Source organism: Mustelus asterias, chromosome 18 (genome assembly GCF_964213995.1).
Source record: "Mustelus asterias chromosome 18, sMusAst1.hap1.1, whole genome shotgun sequence".
NCBI lineage: Eukaryota > Metazoa > Chordata > Chondrichthyes > Carcharhiniformes > Triakidae > Mustelus > Mustelus asterias.
The window spans coordinates 58,967,628-58,991,492 of NC_135818.1; the positions used below are offsets into that span (position 1 = coordinate 58,967,628).

Sequence of the window (23,865 nt, forward strand, 5' to 3'; positions counted from 1 at the left end):
AGATGCCGGCATTGGACTGGGGTGAACACAGTAAGAAGTCTCACAACACCAGGTTAAAGTCCAACAGGTTTATCTGGTAGCAAAAGCCAGCAAAATCCAAAAGCTAGTGGCTTTTGCTACCAAATAAACCTGTTGGACTTTAACCTGGTGTTGTGAGACTTCTTAATGTTTAAACTTTCATTCAGCCCCAAGCTCTGGAAATCCTTGCCTAAATCCATATCTCTACCTCACTTTCCTCCTTTAAGACTCTTAAAAGTTGACTCTTTACCAAGCTTTTGATCATCTGCCCTAATAGTCCATAATGTGGCTTAGTTTTTTTATTTGTTCATAGGGTGTAGGTGTCACTGACTAGGGCAGTATTTCTTACCCATCCCTAATTGCCTTCGAGGTGGTGGTGGTGAACTGCCTTCTTGAACTGCTGCATATGTGTAGGAACACCCACAGTGCTGTTAAGAATTTTGACAGTGACAGGGATGGCTGAAGTGTGTGCAGCTTGGATAGGAACTTGCAGGTGGGGTTACTCCAAAGCATCTACTGTCCTTGTCCTTCTAGGTGGTAGAGGTTGCAGGTTTGGAAGGTGGTGTTGTCGAAGGAATCTTGGCAAGTTGCTGCAGTTACATCTTGTAGATGGTACATACTGCTGCCATTGTGTCAGTGAAGGGACCAGTGGATGTGGATAGGGTGTAAATCAAGCTTTGTCCTGTCGGGTTTCTTGAGTGTTGTTGGAGCTGCACACACCCGGGCAATTGGGGAGTATTCTATCACACTCCCAACGTGTGCTTTGTAGATGGTGGACAGGATTTGGGGAGATGGAAGGCGAGTTACTCTGCACAGAATTCCCAGCTTTGTAGCCACAGTATTTATAGGCTTGTCCGGTTCAGTTTCTGGTCAATGGTAACAAGCAGGCTGTTGATAATGGGCGATTCAGCAATGGTAATGCCTTCAAATATCAATGTCAGATTTTATAATGTTGCTGGGAAATGTCTTTGGGCATTTGATCACATTAAAGGCACCATATGAAGACAAACAATTGCTGTTATAGATGTTTGATGCCACCTGGTGGCAAGATGCCCACAACAAGGTTGATGCCACCTGGTGGCAAGATGTACTTTACAAAATGTTTATTTAGTATTGTATCACTAGGAACATTCACATAAAATTGTAACACAGGAAATATGCTACATATGCAAGATCTTAAATACTACCAGTCATAGAATCCCTACAGTGCAGAGGGAGGCCATTCAGCCCATCAAGTTCATCCAAGCCCTATCCCAGTAATCTCATATATTTACCCTAGCTAGTCCCCCGACACTAAGGGGCAATTTAGCATGGTCAACCCACCTAACCTGCATAGTGGGAGGAAACCGGAGCACCCAGAGGAAGCCCACGCAGACACGAGGAGAACGCAAAAATTCCACACAGTCAACTTCACCTGGCTCTGTACAAGAAAGTACTGTCTTCAGGCGAAATGCGCTGAGTGTGCAATCGATAATCACATTTAACAGTGCAGATATAGTCCCTATTTTAAAATCATATATTCTGTTATCTTTATATGCCTTATAAATTAATGTCAACGTTTATAATGGCATTACCGCTGCAAATTTGTCACAGTAATTATACTCTCAATGTCTACATCGGCAGGAGCGTGTAATCAGTCTGACAAGTTTACATAAGCTATTCTTCATGTGGACATAGGAATTTATCATGAAAAAGTTATAAATTATATCCTTTGCCTGCAATGCAGCATGATTTTTAATGTAATAATCAAAACATCACTTCACCACAAGACCAAAATGCAGTATGCAGAGTTCCAGGTCTGCGAGTCAAAAATGTGGAGAAACGTCTATTTTATTTTCCCTACAACAAGTCTCCCATTTCTTTAAATTATGGAGTAATGGAGAATTTTAATCTTTATGTGATCTATTAGTTTACCTAACCAATTTTTGAAAAATATTCCAAAGCAAATAAATCAACACATCTTTAGTAGAATCACTAGCTACTGTGCCAGAAATTTTACTCACCAGCAAATCCGTTTGTTTGCTTCTACATGCTCATGCAGCTGGCCAATAAGTTGGTCTTAGAAAAGTATTAGCAAAGCGGAAACACCTTGCACAAACCGCCAATGTCCCCTTTCTTGCGCAGGTATGACTATCTATTCAATGAAGCTTATACCATAAGAATATTAGTGCTGGTAAATTTGATTATTGCACATGCTCAACTGCAATTTATTATAAAAAATTCAATTAACAGACTGAAAAAAGTGAATTCTTCTTTTTGAAATCATAGACCAGAGAGGGGAGTGGGTAAAGAGAAAAGAGGACGGTGCTTTATACCAAAAATGTTTTGCACACAGTATCTTCCTTTAATGCGTTATTAATGTTAATCAGTTTACTAATTGTACTTGGAACCAAAGGAAAGCTTGCATTGCATGATGCAGTCACAAAGAGCTACATAAAGTCTCTCAACTTGGAATCACATTTATTTTCCTTAGTTGGTACCCAACAAGAATTATGTTGCCTCAGGATACACATTTTCACATCTACAGAATCAATACTCAAGTTGATCAACGCTAGCGAGCAACTCATCATACATAAATACAGCTGCTTGGATTATACCAGCTTTCCCTTTTACATACCTGGTTGACTGCATCCATCACATAAATACTTGTCTTATTCCAGCTCAGCACCCATCCATCATTTAAGAAGCACTCCAAGAGCCCAAGATTTCTCTCATTTGGCTTAATAACACCTTTGCTTGCAGTTGCCGAACTTGCTCGAGCTAACAGTTCAAATGGCTTCACTCCGTTAGTAAATACGTTTTTTAAAAGGAGTGTTGACTGAACAACCCCTTGTACATCTGATTTCCACAGACGAAGTCCAGGTCTCGAAGCATATAAATTCACATTGGTCTGTTTACAGAGGCCTGGTATGAAACAGGCTCCAAATCTGCCAGCACTGGAGAAATGAGAAATTAAAGATGTTTTCATGCGAGTATAAAACGAGATCTTTTATATAAAATGTTATTTTCTAACATAGACAACTGATTTTCAATGATACTCAATTTGCACTTGAAGAAATCATAGATCATAAAATCGGTACAGCACAAACGGAGGCCATTCGGTCCATCAAGCCTACACTGACAACAATCCCACCCAGGCCCTATTCCTGTAACTCCCCATGTATTTACCCCACTAATCCTCCTGACACGAAGGGTAATTTAGCATATGGCCAATCAACCTAACCCGCACATCTTTGGACTGTGGGAGGAAACTGGAACCCCCAGCGCAAACCCACAGAGACACAAGGGGAATGTGCAAACTCCAAACAGACTGTCACCCGAGGTCGGGATTGAACCTGGGTCCCCGGTGATGTGAGGCAACAGTGCGAACCACTATGGCATTCTATATCAATAAGTAAACAGATTGTTCTCAGCCATGGTGTTCGAGGAAAAAATTGACCTCACATTTCTATGCAACTAATAGCTGGAATTATTACTCAGAAGATTTCCAATAGGCAGTAGTTTTTTGGAACGTGGGGTGTCCCACCCTGCCACCTGAAGAGTCAGCAGGGAACGTATTCCTGCTGATCACAGCAGCCCATAGCCATTTAATGCTTCAAGGTTAACTGGAGATACTCATCTGTGAGAGCTGCCAACCAACCTGATTAGCCAGCAGCTCTGTAGCCCCAGTGACAGCAATGGCTAGGACAGCGACTTCAAGTTATCCCAAGATTCTTGCTCACTCCACATTAAATTGTGGACAGCAGGCCAGAGACAGGCAGGAAGGCCACCTGGGGAATTTTACGGGCCCCACGGCTAACAGGAGATTGTAAAATTCTGCCCAACATGTTGGTGAACAACTTCAAATATTACGGTGCAAAGTTGGAGCAGTAATCCTTTTGGTCATTAAAATTGTTGCAGATGTGCTGAAAGGGAGTTCATTCAAAGGTTAGTTTTAATTCAGGCTGGAGATCACATTTGTGGCAAATTCAATTAAGAGCCTGGAGACATTCTGGCTCTGCCAGTTAGGTTTCGATTGCAGAGCTTCCTATACATTGCAGATGACTTGTTTCATTCACTTATACTTCTCAAAAAATGAAAGAAATTTGTATTCCTCTCTCACAGCTTCCTCTCCTCAACTCTCCAGAAGACAGGGATTTACCCAAGAGAAAGATTGCAGGGTCAGGGACAGCTGCAGGGGCATTTGAATGTGTAAAGTCTATTCCACTACAGGAGGCAAAACAATTGATCCTTCTCCTGTCCATACACGGCAACTCATGGGATGACAATCAGGAATGGAATTTTTCACCTCCATAACCTTGGCGTCAATAAAACTAACAATAGTTTCAGCTGCAATCAGCACAGAGTGGGAATGTAGGATTTTTCTTAATTGTATGATTTTGCAGTACAGCACAAAATAATTTAGTCACTGAGCTAGGAGGTCACAACAATTTTAAACCTGGGATACAGTGTTTGAATGGGACTGTATCAATTGCTCTTGAAGAGAGTTGGCTTAGACTCAATGGACCATATGGCCTATGTCATAATGACTGTGACTTGCGATCCAGACATGATCACAAACCATGGAAGTGTTAGGAAGTCTAAGTGAGCAATGTTATGATTTTGATGCATTGTATTAGATTGAATTATTTAAAATTTAGAGTGCTTACCTTTTTCTCGGTTGGGATCCAACCTGCTTGATGATGTTCTGCTCAGTATAAACAAGAACAGAGCGCAGACAAGTTGAAACGAGCAGAACCTTTTGAGTGTAGTCCAATTGTACTATCGGAGATGGCTCTTCTAATATCACTCTGGGACAACAAACACCCTGCAATAAAACAGCATACCACAGTTAAAAATATACAGGTTAAAAACTACATGCTAATTCAAACAGTTAAATGAACTTATTTCAACTTTTATGATCCATGTCTGGCTTTCAAAATTGAAGAATACAGCGAGGTACATCAACCTATCTTCAAACAAAGCTATTGCAAGTGCTTACAAAATAATGGATTTTGTCTTTACATGTTCATATCCATGTGCGAAAGCGCCATATTTCACCATACAAATTTAAGAATCGATGCAAAAATAAAAACTATTTGGAAAGGAAATAAAAGTGAATACACAAGATTCCATAGTTACTTTCAGAAACCAAAACACCAAGAGTCTTAGAATTGGGAAACTAAATTGTAAGATTCTTCTGAGTAAGATTTCTCTGAATAAGCTTAACTATTGCCAGCTTTATTTCTCGATACACATGTATTTACACATTTGTAACCCAAACAGAAGTGGTGCACAGTTGAAAGTGGGGAAAAGAGAACAGGGTGGAGATCTAATGGTCAAAAATCAACATGAACCATCAGCAAGGTAGTTTGCTATCAAGTTATACTGCCATGTATCAAATAAAATAAACCCATGGGGAATCAGATTTATGGTTTAGCGGTAGGAGACAGAGGGTGGTGACTGATGGCTGCTTCAGTGGCTGGAGGCCAGTGACCAGTGGCGCACCACAAGAATCCGTGCTGGGCCACCTATTGTTCGTCATTTATATAAATAACATAGATGACTATGTTGGGGTAGGATCAGTAAGTTTGCCAATGACACAAAGATTGGCCGGGTGGTTAACAGTGAGGTTGAGTGTCTTGGGTTACAGGAAGATATAGACGAAATGGTTAAATGGGCAGATAAGTGGCAGATGGAATTTAACCCTGAAAAGTGTGAGGTGATACACTTTGGAAGGAGTAATTTGACAAGGAGGCATACTATGAAAAGTCTGACTCCAGGAAGTTCTGAAGAACAAAGGAACCTTGGCGTGTTTGTCCATAGATCTCTGAAGGCGGAAAGGCAGGTTAATAGGGTGGTGAAAAAGGCATATGGCACACTTGCCTTTACCAATCGGGATATAGATTACAAAAGCAGAGAGGTCATGATGGAGTTGTACTGAACTTTGGTGAGGACACAACTGGAGTAGTGTGCGCAAATTTGGTCACCACATTATAGGAAGGATATGAACGCACTGGAGGGGGTGCAGAGGAGATTTACCAGGATGTTGCCTGGGATGGAACATTTAAGTTAAAAAGAGAGGTCAGATAGGCTTGGGTTGTTTTCTCTGGAGCAGAGAATACTGAGGGGCTGACCTGATTGAGGTGTTCAAGATTATGAGGGGCATGGACAGGATGGACAGGGAGCAGCTGTTCCCCTTAGTTGAAGGGTCAGTTATGAGGAGACACAAGTTAAAAGTGAGGGGTGGGAGGTTTGGGGGGGGGGATTTGAGGAAAAACTTTTTTACCCAGAGGATAATGATGGTCTGGAATGCACTGCCTGGCAAGATGGAGGAGGTGGGATGCCTCACATCCTTCAAGTAGCACCTGGATGAGTACTTGGCACGCCATATCATTCAAGGCTATGGGCCAAGTGCTGGTAAGTAGGATTAGGTGGGCAGGTCCGGGCCTTTCATATGTCGGTGCAGACTCAATGGGTCGAAGGGCCTCTTCTGCACTGTAGTATTCTGTGATTCATTGGCACCTGCAGTACAGGTGACTGGACAAACCAGATGTTAGGTGCAGGTATTTCATAGCAGATCTTCCACCAATACCATGCCAAAAGGCCTCCTTTAATATCAACTGCTATGACAGAAATACAATAACGGGTACATACAAGAACATGCTGTGAAATTTATTGCCCCTTCTCCAAAACGCTCCCCCAACCTGTCCTCAGTATATGTTTCTTCATGGTCACTGCATCAATCAACCTGGTGTAATAATGTTACTCTTGCAACCATTAATAATTTCAAATTTTACATGCAAACTTAATAATCATCGTACATTGACCGCAATTTTTTAAAGAAATGCTCATGAAGTTTTGGATCTTAGCAATCAGTCTCTTAACATTTTTGCTTAAAAGGATTTTATTAAGATCATGGTGAATCTATTCCATATGATCTGTACAGCTCTGTGCCAAAATAACAGTACTCAGCCAGGGGACAAAACAACTGATTACAGCTTCATTGGATGAAGAGTACACAGATAAGCTTGCATAGAAGCACAAGTTAACTATTCCATTCCTCAATGTTACTCTATAATTCTAGTAGATGATGGCTGATGTGTACCTCTTATAATTGTATTTTTTTTTTTTACAGGATGTGGGCTTTGTTGGCTAGACCAGCATTTATTGCCCATCCCTAATTGCCCTTGAGAAGGTGGTAGTGGGCCACCTTCTTGAACCACTGCAGTCCATGTGGTGTAGGTACACTCTCAGTGCTGTCAGGGAGGGAGTTCCAGGATTTTGACCCAGCAACAGTGAAAGAACTGCAATACATTTCCAAATCAGGATGGTGAGTGACTTGGAGGGAAACCTCCACTTGGTTAAAAAAATAAGACTTCCTGGTGGTGGTGTTCCCACTTGTCTGCTGCCCTTGTCTTTCTAGATGGCAGCAGTAGTGGGTTTGGAAGGTGCTGCCTAAGGAGCCTCAAACTCCATATTCTTGACACCCTTACTTAACAAAAATCTATCACAGTTGTGAAAATTTCAAGTGACCCAGTTTTTACTTCAGGCCTATGGTCGAGTTAGAAACATAGAAAAACTACAGCACAAACAGGCCCTTCGGCCCACAAGTTGTGCCGAACACATCCCTACCTTCTAGACCTACCTATAACCCTCCATCCTATTACGCTCCATGTACTCATCCAGGAGTCTCTTAAAAGACCCTATTGAGTTCACCTCCACCACCACTGACGGCAGCCAATTCCACTCGCCCACCACCCTCTGCGTGAAAAACTTACCCCTAACATCTCCCCTCTACCTACCCCCCAGCACCTTAAACCTGTGTCCTCTTGTAGCAGACATTTCTACCCTGGGAAAAAGCCTCAGAGTCCACCCGATCTATGCCTCTCAACATCTTATACACCTCTATTAGGTCTCCTCTCATCCTTCGTCTCTCCAAGGAGAAAAGACCAAGCTCCCTCAGCCTATCCTCATAAGGCATGCCACTCAATCCAGGCAACATTCTTGTAAATCTCCTCTGCACCCTTTCAATCTTTTCCACATTCTTCCTATAGTGAGGCGACCAGAACTGAGCACAGTACTTCAAGTGGGGTCTGACGAGGGTCTTATATAGCTGCATCATTATCCCCAGACTCCTAAACTCAATCCCTCAATTGATAAAGGCCAGCACACTATACGCCTTCTTAACCACCTCCTCCACCTGCGGGGCCGATTTTAGAGTCCTATGGACCCGGACCCCAAGGTCCTTCGGATCCTCTACAGTACTAAGAGTCTTTCCCTTTATATTGTACTCCTTCATCCCATTTGACCTACCAAAATGGACCACGATGCATTTATCTGGGTTGAAGTCCATCTGCCACTTGTCCGCCCAGTCTTGCATCCTATCTATGTCCCTCTGTAACTTCTGACATCCCTCCAGACTATCCACAACCCCACCAACCTTCGTGTCGTCGGCAAACTTACCAACCCATCCCTCCGCTTCCTCATCCAGGTCATTTATGAAAATGACAAACAGCAAGGGTCCCAGAACAGATCCCTGGGGCACACCACTGGTGACCGACCTCCATTTAGAAAAAGACCCATCTATACCCACTCTCTGCCTCCTTTGGGCAAGCCAGTTCTGGATCCACCGGGCAGCAGCCCCTTGGATCCCATGCCCTCTCACTTTTTCTAGAAGCCTTGCATGGGGGACCTTATCGAACATCACCTGTCACGAGCACTAACTCACGAGTTGAGGCAGAGGTGACACAGAGTAAGAATTCCCTGATTTCCACTACCCCTGCAGAATAAGTGCTTCCTGACTTCACTGCAAAGCAGCTTAACTCTAGCTTTAAGATTATGCTCTCTCAGAGGAAATAGTTTTCCTCCATCTATCCTAGTGGATCATTTCATCATTTAAATACTTCAATTAAACCTCAATCTTCTTAACTCAAGGTTGAACAAGCCATGTTTATGCATCCTGTCCTCAATTTAATTTTACTCCTTTCTATCATTCTGGTGAATATGTACCTTTCCCACTCCAGGGTCAATGTATCTTTCCAAATGTTAGGAGCCTAAAATTGAACACATTATAGTAATTACTAGCTTAATGTTGGAAATGCATTCCTGAAGTGTGTGACTCTAAATGAAACATTAAGAAATCAGATTCTCCCATTACAATTATGTAAAAGCTGTTCTCACCAGTAAAAACATTAAAACATTATGCCTTGCAAGTTGAATGACGTGCATTTCTAAGTTCCCATATTTGTAAAGGAAATAACTTAAAACAAATTTAAAATTAAAGAAATCTGCTTACTGTTTCTACTTATCTCTAACATTCCTTCTCACCATCCCTCCCACTGCCTGCCCATCCCTTGCGCCTTTGCTGTGGGCAAGGGCTCAGAAGGGGGGGGGGGGGAAGAGAAACAAGAGGAAGTAAGGGGGATTTGGTAGCGAGCATCAGGTCAGGTCAGTGGCAAGCGGAAGAGGAAGAGGCGAGAGGAAGAGTGTCAGGGAGGAGAGGTCGCTCCAGAATATATTGGACGGGTTACGTGAAGCTAAGTCGACTCTGACACAAAATGACACTAAGCTGGAAAGTGTGCACACATGCCCCATAATATCCACCACGTTAAAATGGGGCAACTTAAAACAGGACTTACAGTACTGTACATGTGGAACAACATTTCCTCACTTTTATATTCCAATCCTCTGAAGTGATTAATTAAAATTCCATTGGCCTTCATTTTTTTTTATTTTTGCACCTGCACAGTTGCTTTTAGTGAAGTCAATAATACCAAAATCCTTTGTCCAACTGTAGCTTTTGCCAGTTACCATCAAGAATAAAATTTGATTTATCTCCGATCCAACGGATGAATTCATTTCTCCCACCCTGAACTCCATTTGCCGTAGTCTTAGCCACTTGCTTAATCCACAGCTCCTTGCAATTAGCTGATCTAGTCAACTTACTGGCCTTTCCAAGTTAGAGTAATCTGTAACTTATTCCTTTGTTCAAACCATTAATTATAGTTAAAAATTAAATTCTAGCACAGATCCTTGGGGCACACCATTCATTAATCAGACCCCAATCATACATATCCCCCAAGACCTGTACCATATTACACAATTACTCTGATTGGAAATTGCGCATGTCAGATGAGGACTGATCATCTTTAGTGCTCCTAATATTGTAATTACACATTTCAGTGATTGACTTACCACCATCTTACAATTCAAATACTCGTAACAATCACAGCTTTGCCAGTCCATCAATAGTCGCTGCCAACAGTAGCCAATTACCTGTATTCATCATGTACAAATCTAACGTGTGTCTATTATACACACCAACAGTACCACTATTTTGCAAAGGTATTTTTGGGAGCCTATTTTCGAAACAATGTTTTTTTCAACTAGGATTATAGATTTGTAAACATATGGTAAATGCAACTATCAGCTAGCCTATTTGTTCACGATTTATTTTACGTTTCATTACCTGATCCAAGTCGACAACAGCATACACAACTTTGCCCTGATCATCGCCAGAGAAGAGTTTCATTCCATTGGTGCTCCATGCCAGTGCTGTAATATTACTTTTGTGTAGACCCACATCAAAACGACGCAACTATGGAACAAGGATTACATCATAAAAGCCAAGAAAAAACAGCAAAATCTGCAACATAGAAAAGGTAATAATTTTGCCAATACCCAAATAAAACTATGCTGCTACATTGTGGAACACATGAAAACTTATTTTTCAAATTTGCAGAAAATGAATTCAGAAGCTGCAACACAAAATTATTTTCTTGGAACATGCTTAAAAAATACTTTTAAAAATGCTGCATTCCACTGAAAGCCACCCATTTTAACTCAATTTCCTGATCGCAAAATGCAGCATTAGTGTACAGTAGCAATATTGTGAATGTTTTCCACAATATCAGGCTGCTGTGAAATTTATTTTCATTATGATCGGACTCAGCCCCAATCAGCATTTCACAGGAACCGCTTGCTCTGTGACACCCTGGCCCACTCCTCCATCGCTAACTCTTCATCCCTTTCCCGTGGCACCTTCCCATGCAGTCACAACAGAGGGTGCAACACTTTACCTTCTCACCATCCAAGGCCCCAAACACTCCCTTCAGGCGAAGCTTCCCTCACTTATGCCTTCCTCAACTTGATCTATGGTATTTGCTGTTCCCAATGCCGTCTCCTCGACACTGGGGAGGCTAAATGCAGAGTGGGTGACTGCTTTGTGGAACACCTTTTCTCAGTCCACACATATGACCCCTGCCTCCCTGGCATTAGCCATTTCCACTCACCAACTTGCTCTCATGCCCATATGTACGTCCTCGGCCTGCTGTAATGCTTCAGTGAAGCCCCAACGCAAACTGGACAAACAGTACCTCATCATCTAATTAGACACTTAACAGCCTTCTGGACTCAACATTGAGTTCAACAACTTCAGACTGAACTCTCTCCACCATCTTGACCCCCTTTTCTTAATCCCAATTTTGTCCCAATGCACAACCTCTCGCTCACAGGGCCATCTGTCATTTGTTCTTCTGTTTTGCTTTCACAGAGCTCTAATCTTTGAGATAGAGAATCTGGTGAACTGGTGCGGCAACAATAATCTCTCCCCCAATGTCAAGAAAACGAAGGAGATTGTCATCGACTTCAGAAAGCGTAAAGGAGAACATGCCCCTGTCTACAGCAACAGGGCCGAAGTAGAAAGGGTCGAGAGCTTCAAGTTTTTAGGTGTCCAGGTTGCCAACCACCTGTCCTGGTCCCCCCATGCCAACGCTATAGTTAAGAAAACCCACCAATGCCTCTACTTTCTCAGAAGACTAAGGAAATTTGGGATGTCAGCTATGACTCTTACCAACTTCTACAGATGCACCATAGAAAGCATTCTTTCTGGTTGTATCACAGCTTGGTATAGCTCCTGCTCTGCCCAAGACCGCAAAGAACTACAAAAGGTTGTGAATGTAGCCCAATCCATCACGCAAACCAGCCTCTCATCCATTGACTCTGTCTACACTTCCCGCTGCCTTGGCAAAGCAGCCAGCATAATGAAGGACCCGACGCACCTCGGACATTCTCTCTTCCACCTTCTTCCGTCGGGAAAAAGATACAAAAGTCTGAGGTCATATACCAACCGACTCAAGAACAGCTTCTTCCCTGCTGCTGTCAGGTTTTTGAATGGACTTCTCTTGCATTAAGTTGATCTTTCTCTACACCCTAGCCATGACTGTGACACTACATTCTGCACTTTCTCGTTTCCTTCTCTATAAACTGTATGCTCTGTCTGTATCGCACGCAAGAAACAATACTTTTCACTGTATGTTAATACATGTGACAATAATAAATCAAATTAATATCAAATCAAATCTTTGCTCTATTAACACATTCTGCTATTTTACCTTTGTGCCACCTTCAATACCTTCTTTAGTCCTTCACACTACCATTAACACTTCCTTTGGACAAAGACATTTTGGGCACAAGACAATCTCTGGAGAGAGAATAGAGCCAACATTTTGAGTCTGGATGACCCCTTCATCACAGCGAGGACATTCAGACTCAAAACATTGGCTTTATTCTCGCTCCAAAGATGCTTTCAGACCTGCTGAGATTTTCCAGCATTTTCTGTTTTTGTTTCAGATTCCAGCATCCGCAGTAATTTGCTTTTGTCCAATCTCTCCGAGCTTCCATCTATTCCTGAACTCCTATTTTGCTCCAACTGCTCTTAAACAGTATGTAATCCATCCCATTTCTCCCTTTATTCAGCTCTGAACTCATAAGCACCCAAATGTTAACTCTGTTCTATGCCACAAATGCTGCCAGTCTGGAGTTTTTCCAACATTTTTGTTTTTATTACAGTATTAATGGAGCAGTAGTAGACTGCTTTGGTGGCTCCGGAAGCTGATAGAATAACTTCCATTAGCTTTGCTGAAAAAGGAGAAAATCTGCAGGAGTGACAACATCCAATAACAAAATAAACGTTGCTTCTGAAGCTTTAATTTACCTGCTTGTTTCTTCCAGGCAATGGAGAAACCAGCTGGAAAAGTACCACCCTTCCTGAAGATGTTCCAACAGCAACAAGGTCATCAAAACAGGCCAACAATTTCACCACTCTAATAACATCTGTTTTACCCTTAATGAGAGAAAAAATGCTTTTAGCAATCACAAGTTTTATGAAGTATATACAAAGCTGCTAATTTAATTCATTTTGAAGATGTGGATACATCAATTAAAAATACCAGAGTCTCAAATGAGTGGGTCTGACTAATCATTATCATTAGCCAGAAAGATTGAGAAAGTCAAAACATTAGAGTTAAAAAGCTAATATTTAACGCATTGCATCACCTGGCTTCAGACAATAGTTTCTTCCATTCACACAACTACAGTAACAGGTTGACGCTCAAACATACCTCCAGATTATATTTTGTCATCCTGTTCAGCCGTCTGCAGTAGAGATAAAGCATCCCAATATTACTGCCCACTGCAATGTAGTCTTTATTGGCATCAAGCGTTGTGAGATGAACGAGTACATTACGAAATCCTTTTTGTACTTTTGCTGGGATAGCATTAAGTAGGTAATATAATGGATTGAACTCCTTAAATGTTGTGAAGTGCGCATCTAATGCCATGGCATCAATAAGACACTATATAATCAAAAAACAAACAAAAGGAAAATATAATTAGAAATACACATTGGCACCAGGTGAACAGGCAACATACAAATGCACATACATCAGGCAAGTTTATACCGGACAGTCAAAGTTCAGACAGGGGCAGTGTTGATTGGTCAGTTATTTCAAATATCAAATCCAAACTCTGGAAATAAAGTTCAAAAATATTTAATTACAAATAATTAGCTGCCATAAGTAGTTACTTTAATATGGAATATTATGGAGCTTGCACAGTGTCAATAGTGAGATCTGATATAGTGCAATAGACCTACAGGCTGTAGCTCTAATGTGCCAAACATGATACAACTGCAACTGAAACCTGGACCAGCAAGAAAGTACAAGTCATATTAGACAGATCATAGCCATGTATAATATTTAAAAAACTGATTAATGAGCTTGTTAGAAGCAGCATATAATATAAGCAAACATACATATGGCAATAACACAAAACCACCATGGAATAAATGGCTACAGTAAAATAACAGCAGTAAAAGGGCTACAGATGGGCAAACACAAAAGGTATAGTATCTTAAAATTTGAAGGTAAATTTTCTTGAGTCAGCTCCTGAAACATGCTGTTGATGAGGGTCATCCCTCTATTTCCATGAAAGAGAGCAGGCCAGAGACAGAATTAGGATAATTTTCCATATGCTCACTCAGGTTGGAAGTAGCAACACGGTACAAGATAAATCAAGGCAATGTTGAAAATGCAAATCAGACTGAGCAATGTCCAGCTGCTCCTCATGGTTAGGGTAGCCAATCACCGGAATAAGCTGAGAGCTCAAATTGCTCCTATAACTGAGCTGTAGACCATTATACATCTTTTACATTACAGGCCCTTTCTTACTTCATATGTGGGACGTCCGTGTGCTAGTAAGCCCATCATTTTTAAACACTAAGACGATTATTTTTCTTTCATAGGAATTGAACATTACTGGCTCGGCCAGCATGTGTTGTCCATCCCTAATTGTCCTTGAGAAGGTGGTGGTAAGCTGCGTTTGCTGCAGTCCATGTGATGTAGGTACACCCACAGTGCTGTTAGCGTGTTCCAGATTTTGACCAAGCCACATAGTGAAGGGACAGCAATATAGTTCCAAATCAGAATGGTGCATGGCTTGGAAGGGAACTTGCAAATGATGCTGTCCCCACATATCTGCTGCTTGTCTTTCTCAGGTGGTACAGATCCTGGATTTGGAAAAGGCTTTTGAAGGAGCCTTAACGAGTTGTTGCAGCGCAACTTGTAGAGATGGTGCACACTGCTGCCAGTGTGCTGGTGGTGGACAGGGTGTTAATATAGGGAGCTGGCATAGGCTTGATGGACTGAAGGGGTGGGAGGCAATGGCGTAGTGGTATTGTCACTGGACTAGCGATCCAGAGACCCTGGGGACCAGGATTTGAATTCCACCTTGGCAGATATTGAAATTTGAATTCCAATCAAATATGGAATGATGATCATGAAACCAATTGTCGATTGTAATAAAAACCCACCTGGTTCACTAAACTGATTTGATTATTGTCACATGCATTAGTATACAGTGAAAAGTATTGTTTCTTGCATGTTATACAGGCAAAGCATACCGTGCATAGAAAAAGAAAGAAAATAGTGCAGAATGTGTTACAGTCATAGCTAGGGTGTAGAGAAATATCAACTTAATGTGAGGTAGGTCCATTCAGAGTCTGATGGTAGCAGGGAAGAAGTTGTTCTTGAGTCGGTTGGTACGTGACCTCAGATTTTTTCATCTTTTTCCTGATGGAAGAGAGTATGCCTGGAATACGTGGGGTCTTTACCGAGGCAGCGGGAAGTATAGACAGAGTCAATGGATGGAAAGCTGGTGTGTGTGATGGACTGGGCTTCATTCACGTCCCTTTGTCGTTTCTTGTGGTCTTAGACAGAGCAGGAGTCATACCAAGCAGTGATATATCCAGAAAGAATGCTTTCTATGATGTAAAAGTTGGTGAGTCATAGCGGACATGCCAAATTTCCTTAGTCTCCTGAGAAAGTAGAGGCATTGGTGGACTTTCTTAACTATAACGTTGGGGTGGAGAGACCAGAACAGGTTGGTGATTTAGACACCTAGAAACTTGAAGCTCTCGACCATTTCCACTTTGTTCCCGTTGATATAGACAGGGGCATGTCCTCCACTACACCTCCTGAAGTCGATGACTATCTCCGTCATTTTGTTGACAATTGAGGGAGAGATTATTGTCATCGCACCAGTTCACCAGATTCTCCCTCTCATCATGGTTTGAGATCCGACCCACTACAGTGGTGTCATCAGCAAACTTGAAAATCGAGTTGGAGGGGAATTTGGCCACACAGTCATAGGTGCATAAGGAGTATAGTAAAGGGCTGAGGACACAGCCTTGTGGGGCACCAATGTTGAGGATGATCATGGAGGTAGTGCTGTTGCCTATCCTTACTGATTGTGAACTGTGAGTTACGATGTCCAGGATCCAGTCGTAGAGGGAGGAGCCGAGGTCCAGGCCACAGAGTTTGGAGATGAGTTTTGTAGGAATAATGGTGTTGAAGGCCGAGCTGTCATCAATAAATAGGAGTCTGACATAAGTGTCTTTGTTATCTAGGTGTTCCAAGGTTGAGTGTAGGGCCAGGGAGATGCCGTCGGCTGTGGAGCTGTTGCAGCAGTAAGCAAACTGCAGTGGATCCGGACAATCTGGGAGGCCCGAAATGATTTGTGCCACGATTAACCTTTCAAAGCACTTCATAATGATGGATGTCAAAGCCACCAGACAATGGTCATTAAGGCACGCTGCCTGGCTTTTCTTTGGTACAGGGATGATGGTCATCTTCATGAAGCAAACAGGGACCTCAGATTGGTGTAAAGAGAGGTTAAAGATGTCTGCGATTACCCTCACCAGCTGGTCCGCAAGGATCTGAGTGCTCATCCGGGTACCTCAACCGAGCCAGTCCTTTCCATGGGTTGACTTTGGAGAAGGCTGCTCTGATGTCTGCGATGATGACCTCGGATACGGGTTTGGCCAAGGCTTCCGAGGTGGAGGGCATGCTCTTGCTGACCTCTTGCTCAAAACAGGCATAGAATGCATTGAGCTCATCAGGAAGAGGCGCAGTGGTGTCAGTGATTTTATCTGCTTTCATCTTGTAGCCTGTTATGTCTTGCAGATGTTGCCATAGTCGATGAGAGTCCATGTGGCTACTCTGGGACTCTAGCTTGATCCGGTACTGTCTTTTGGCATCTTTTATGGATCTCCATAGATCGTAACTGGATTTCTTGTATAGGTCAGGGTTGTCTGACTTGAATGTCTCAGACCTGGACTTCAGCAAGCAGTGGATATCCCTGTTCATCCATGGTTTCCGGTTGGGAAACACAAGGATTTGCTTCTTTGGCACAGTCTTCTAAACACTTACTAATGAAGTCAGTTACTGTAGCGGCATACTCATTCAGGCTGGTTGCTGAGTTTTTAAATATTGACCAGTCTACTGACTCGGAGCAGTCCCATAGGAGATCATCCGATTCCTCAGACCAACATTGCATGACTTTTTAAAATGTATTCTCCCTTTTCAGTTTTTGCTTGTAAGCCGGGAGCAAGAGCACAGCCTTGTGGTCTGATTTGTCAAAGTGTGAGTTGGGCAAGAGAGTGGTAGGCATGTTTGATTTCTGTATAGCAGTGGTCTAGAACATTTGGGCCTCTGGTGGAACAGGAGACATGTTGGTGGTATCCGGGGAAAGAAGTCTGCCACCTGGTCTGGTATACATGAATCCACAATTGACTCATGACTGCCCTCTGAAATACACTAGCAAGCTATTCAGCTCAAGAGCTGTTTAGGGATAGACAATAAATGATAGTCCAGCCAGCGATGCCCACATCCCATGAATGAATAAAAAAGAATGCCCTCTTCCTGTGCCATTAAGATTTGATGGCTTACAAACCATTTCCATCAATCAAGAGCAGTTCTCTGGTTTCAATAACACTAAGAGGGCTGCTTTGATCTGTATGGTGTCAAGGAGTGTGGAGTGTATTTGCATCTTACTCCTGCCTTTAGATGGTGGACAGGCTTTGGGGAGTCAACAGGTGAGTTACACGCCATCGAATTCCAGCATCTGACCTGATTTGTAACCACAATACCTGTATACTCCTCTTGTGTCAGTGGGTTTAGATAACGAAAACATCGATCTTGCAGGCCACAAAATCCATGTTCAATTTTGTCATCCATAATTAATTAATTGGAATTTAACTGGGAATGCGTATGGGTGTCAGAAGTAGAGCTTGGATGGAGATAATTAGCCAGGGCCTTTGCTCCTGATATCAACCCAATGACTCCAACTCCATTTTAAATCCCAGGCAGGAATGCAGTAAGGGGTTAACTGGGAGCAGAAAGATGGAGGCTCACCCAGCATCACCCATTAACTGCTTGACAACCTTTCAACCATAAGAGAGTAGGAGGCAATCACTGGCTACTAAAATTTGGATGGTAGGTTTATCTTGTCTTTTTATACATTAAAAATGACCACCTCAGTGAGATACTCCAAGGCACCAAGTATCTGTGGGTTCATCAGAAACGGAGGGAGCGAGTTAGTTTGTTGATTTCCATTAGCTTTATATGAAAATAATATTTATAATGAAGCAGTTTTGTACGTGCAAAGGTACAGCAAAATGCCACTTTCACACAACAACTTCTGGACTCAAGGATCTGTTAACCACATCTTCAGGGATGATTTGGAAACATTTTTCCTTAAAAAGCACACTTACTCCTCTCCAAATGAGCTCATGAAAAGCTCATGGACAGACTTATTTAGAATTATTAGCAAACAGGCTAAATTTGCCTCAACATTACCCACATGTCATTCACTAACAGAGGGTGTTATTCGACAGATGTTGAGAGTGGTTGTTGACTTTCAGTTTAAAGGTTAATAAAGCAAAACATTGAAGTTCATAAACTGTTTTGTTCCTCTTCATTTCAAAATAATATGATTTAATAGTCATCAGCTCTGTTGCTATATTTGAAAAATGTGTTATACTTATATAATTACACCACAATCACAGACTGATTACAAGACAAAAGGAGGCCATTCAGCCTATCATGTCCATACTAGCTCTCCAAGAGTTTTGATCTGATTTATTATTGTCACATGTATAGGGATACAGTGAAAAATATGGTTTTTTGCACACTATACAGACAAAACATACTGTTCATAGGGTACATAGGGGAGAAGGAGAGAGTGCAGAATGTAGTGTTACAGTCATAGCTAGGGTGTCGAGAAAGATCAACTTAATATATGGTAGGTCCATTCAAAAGTCTGATGGCAGCAGGGAAGAAGCTGTTCCTTAGTCGGTTGGTACATGATCTCAGACTTTTATATCTTTTTCCCGACGGAAGAAAGTGGGAGAGAGAATGTCCGGAGTGCGTGGGGTCCTTGAGTGTGATGGTTGCTTTGCCAAGGCAGCTGGAAGTATACATGGAGTCAATGGATGGGAGGCTGATTTGCGTGATGGACTCAGCTAGTCCAACTCTACTGCTTTTTCTCCACAGCCCCGCAGTTAGTTTCTCTTCAGATAATTAGCCAATTCATTTTGAAAGTGAAACTTTGTATCTGCTTCCCCCATACTCACACTAAGTAGATTTAAGATCTTAACACTTGCTGCATAAAAATATTTTTCCTCCTGTTAACTCTGTTGTCAAACAACTTAAATTACTGTCCTCTGGCTCTTGACCTTCCTGCCAATGGGAACAATCTCTTCCTAATTAGTCTGTCCAGACTTCTCATGGTTTTGCACACAACATGTCACTTCAAATTTTTGGTTACTGCAAGTCCATGGTTGAAGGTGCATCGACACTGCATTCCAAATCAATGAGACGGCACAAGACGTTATAAGACAAGGTGGTCTTAATATGCTGATGTATTTGAATGGTTTCACCACACTTCAATCTCATGATCTGAACACTGACACGAACAGCTTCAGAGCTTAGAAATCAGCAGCACAACTATTACTCATATTACATAGAACATAACAGCGCAGTACAGGCCCTTCGGCCCTCGATGGGCGGCACGGTAGCACAGTGGTTAGCATTGCTGCTTCACAGCTCCAGGGTCCTGGGTTCGATTCCCGGCTTGGGTCACTGTCTGTGTGGAGTTTGCACATTCTCCTCGTGTCTGCGTGGGTTTTCTCCGGGTGCTCCGGTTTCCTCCCACAGTCCAAAGATGTGCGGGTTAGGTTGATTGGCCAGGTTAAAAATTGTCCCTGAGATGTGTAGTTAGAGGGATTAGCGGGTAAATATGTGGGGGTAGGGCCTGGGTGGGATTGTGGTCGGTGCAGACTCGATGGGCCGAATGGCCTCCTTCTGCACTGTAGGGTTTCTATGTTCTATGTTTCTATGTTGCGCCGACCAGTGGTACCAATCTAAAGCCCCTCTAATCTACACTATTCCAATATCATCCATATGTTTATCCAATAACCACTTGAACGCTCTCAACGTTGACGAGTCCACCACTGCTGCAGGCAGGGCATTCCACGCCCTTACTACTCTCTGAGTAAAGAACCTACCTCTAACATCTGTCCTATATCTCTCACCCCTCAATTTAAAGCTATGTCCCCTCGTGCTAGCCAACACCATCCGAGGAAAAAGGCTCTCACTATCCACCCTATCTAATCCTCTGATCATCTTGTATGCCTCTATTAAGTCACCTCTTAACCTTCTTCTCTCTAACGAAAACAACCTCAAGCCCCTCAACCTTTCCTCATACGATTTTCCCACCATACCAGGCAACATCCTGGTAAATCTCCTCTGCACCCTTTCCAACACTTCCACATCTTTCCTATAATACGGCGACCAGAACTGTATGCAATACTCCAAATGCGGCCGCACCAGAGTTTTGTACAGTTGCAGCATTACCTCATGGCTCCGAAACTCAATCCCTCTACCAATAAAAGCTAACACACCGTACGCCTTCTTAACAACCCTATCAACCTGGGTGCCAACTTTCAGGGATCTATGCACATGGACACCCAGATCCCTCTGTTCCTCCACACTACCAAGTATCTTACCATTAGCCCAGTACTCTGTATTCCTGTTACTCCTTCCAAAGTGAATCACCTCACACTTTTCCGCATTAAACTCCATTTGCCACCTCTCAGCCCAGCTCTGCAGCTTATCTATGTCCTTCTGTAACCTGCCACTTCCCTCCGCACTGTCTACAACTCCACCGACTTTAGTGTCATCCGCAAATTTACTAATCCATCCTTCCACGCCCTCATCCAAGTCATTAATAAAAATCACAAACAGCAGTGGCCCCAAAACAGATCCTTGCGGTACACCACTAGTAACTGAACTCCAGGATGAATATTTCCCATCAACCACCACCCTTTGTTTTCTTACAGCTAGCCAATTCCTGATCCAAACCACTAAATCACCCTCAATCCCATGTGTCGTATTTTCTGCAAAAGCTTACCATGGGGTACCTTATCAAACGCTTTGCTGAAATCCATATATACCACATCAACCGCTTTACCCTCATCCACCTCTTTGGTCACCTTCTCAAAGAACTCAATAAGGTTTGTGAGGCACGACCTACCCTTCACAAAACCGTGCTGACTATCCCTCATCAAATTATTCCTTTCTAGGTGATTATAAATCCTATCTCTTATAATCCTTTCCAATACTTTGCCCACAACAGAAGTAAGGCTCACCGGTCTATAATTACCAGGGTTGTCCCTACTCCCCTTCTTGAACAAGGGGACAACATTTGCTATCCTCCAGTCTTCTGGCACTGTTCCTGTAGACAATGACGACACAAAGATCAAAGTCAAAGGCTCTGCAATCTCCTCTCTAGCCTCCCAGAGAATCCTAGGATAAATCCCATCCGGTCCAGGGGACTTATCTATTTTTACCCTTTCCAGAATTGCTAACACCTCCTCCTTATGAACATCAATCCCATCCAGTCCAACAGCCTGCATCTCAGTACTCCCCTCAACAACACTGTCCCTCTCCAGTGTGAATACAGATGAAAAATATTCATTTAGTGCCTCTCCTATCTCTTCAGACTCCACGCACAACTTCCCACTCCTGTCCTTGACTGATATTACATGATATTCCCTTCCATTTTGGGAAGCCATTTACCCATGTCATTATATATACCTGCTAGGTGGGATTTGAATAATATGATAAATTAAAAAATTTGTTTAAATTCTTTCAAAGCCATTGATTGTTAAAAGCAGTTCGAAAATCCATACCTGATCTTAGTTTGCTATTTTTCCCTCCCTGCCCTCTGTTTTAACTGATTTTACACAAATTCAATGAATATTGAAAACCTAGTCTACCGTGGAAAACATTCATGAGGAACAGCTTACCCTTTTAAAATAAATACTTAATGATTGTATTGCAGGGCTGGATTGCGTCAGTTTGAATGCACGCTATAGCTGAGTAAGGAGCAATCACAAAAAGGTGCGTCTTTAGAAGATAATAAATTGAACTTTAAGTTTAAAAATAAGTTAACAGCAGCCAATATATATTGTGCTGGCTTGTTTCATTTGTTTCCAGAATATTACGCAAGTTGTTAACTTATGATGAACGCCACTCTAGCCTTCCCAATTTTGATCTTTACATCCTTATCTGTCCCACTAGTAGCACCCACAACATTACCCAGATCGGTAAAAGTTGTTACTTCTTCCAGTTTAGTGCTCCTTAATGGGGTTGTTGTCCCTGGTGTTTAATCACATTATCTTTTGTGCTCTCTATATTGATGTTAAGGCCAACTTTGGCTGATATTTACATCACTTGACAGGTTTCATCTGACATCGGTTTGTGGTTGCGTGATAAAGCTACGTCATCTGCAAAGTCTAAATTCTCAAAACCGAAACCATCACTCTGTCCCCAACGTGTGGAAATCAAGAGAGACCACCAAGGTCACAAAGCTAAAGGTCTTCAACTACAACATAAAGTCTGTTCTCCATTATGACTCCGAAACATGGAGGACCACCAAAACAATGTTGATGAAAGTCCAATCCTTCACCAACAGATGCTTCAGAAGAATCCTTAGGATACATTGGCCAAATGCCATGAATAGTACAGGAGGAGACAAAACAAGACCCAGTGGTCCTCCATGTCAAAAGGCAAACATGGAGTTGGATGGGCCACACTTTGAGGAAGCTGCAGAACAACATTACGTATCAAGCTCTCACATGGAACCCGCAAGGAAAGAGAAAGCAAGGCAGACCAAGAAACACATGGAAGTGGGATACAGAAAAGGAAATGAGAGCCAGAGGGCTATAACTGGTAACAACTGGAGAGTTTGGCTGAAAACAGGGCTAAATGGAGAGAATGTGTCTGTGGCCTATGCTCCATCGAGGAGCGAAAAGGCTAAGAAGAATTAGATTGTTGACTTAAAGAATTGTCTGATTTGAGCAGGTTTAACAGATATCAATCTGTTATATTGTTCAAATGTAAGGAAGGCAGTTACAAAAATAATAATGGCTGCACTGCTGCCTCACAGCACCAGGGACCCGGGTCACTGTCTGTGCGGAGTTTACACCTTCTCCCCGTGTCTGCGTGGGTTTCCTCACACAGTCCAAAGATGTGTGGATTAGGTGGATTGGCCAGGCTAAATTGCCCCTTGGTGTCAGGGGGAATAGCTAGGGTAAATTTATGGATTATGGGGACAGGGCCTGTGTGGGATTGTGGTCAGTACAGGCTCGATGGGCCGAATGGTCTCCTTCTGCACTGTAGGGATTTTATTAAACAATTTCAAATCAGACACAACTAATTATTCAACCGACCAGAATGCAATGATTAGATATGTTATTAAATATTATGAAGAGTTTAATCTCCAGATTCCCTGCCTACAATCTGACTTTTGGCCGATTCACTTCCACGGAGCTTGGCTTTGTAAACAAGGCGATCACTGCCGTACCAGAGAGTCTCCTAAAGCGGCCCCCGGCACTAACGGTTGACCCATCATCCCAACCCCCGACCCCAGCGCCAGCCTGACCCCGCCCAGCCGTATACTGTGTCACCATCCCCCTCCTCACCACTTACTGCGCTCCCGAGTCCGGGGTCTCCGGTTGGGTCTCACAGCCTCTCCCGCTCAGCCCCGGCCGCCATGTTTGTTGCTGCTGCCGTCGTCCCCGCCCTCCACCAGCTCCGCCAATCAGAGTTCAGAACCATCCCCCCCTCGTCACTGGCCCGTCCCACCAATCATAGCTCGGTTTCGTCACAGGAAGGGTTTTTTTCA

The 23,865-nt window shown here is 42.7% G+C and overlaps 1 protein-coding gene across 2 annotated transcripts in view; it reads right to left on the bottom strand.

The window, feature by feature from the left end:
• Nucleotides 1–23,813, bottom strand: part of tecpr2 (tectonin beta-propeller repeat containing 2) — an 89,170-nt gene extending 65,357 nt beyond the window's left edge. The window contains exons 1-6 of one of the 2 annotated variants that reach the window (XM_078234088.1): nt 23,663–23,813; nt 13,401–13,634; nt 12,995–13,123; nt 10,469–10,597; nt 4,668–4,825; nt 2,636–2,954 (exon numbers count right to left, since the gene is read on the bottom strand). In XM_078234088.1, coding sequence (XP_078090214.1) covers nt 2,636–2,954; nt 4,668–4,825; nt 10,469–10,597; nt 12,995–13,123; nt 13,401–13,619 — 954 coding nt within the window. In that variant the 5' untranslated portion in view covers nt 13,620–13,634; nt 23,663–23,813. The remainder of the gene's footprint in view (nt 1–2,635; nt 2,955–4,667; nt 4,826–10,468; nt 10,598–12,994; nt 13,124–13,400; nt 13,635–23,662) is intronic. The other variant, XM_078234087.1, reaches the window with a different exon arrangement.
• Between the last annotated feature and the right edge of the window lie 52 nt (nt 23,814–23,865).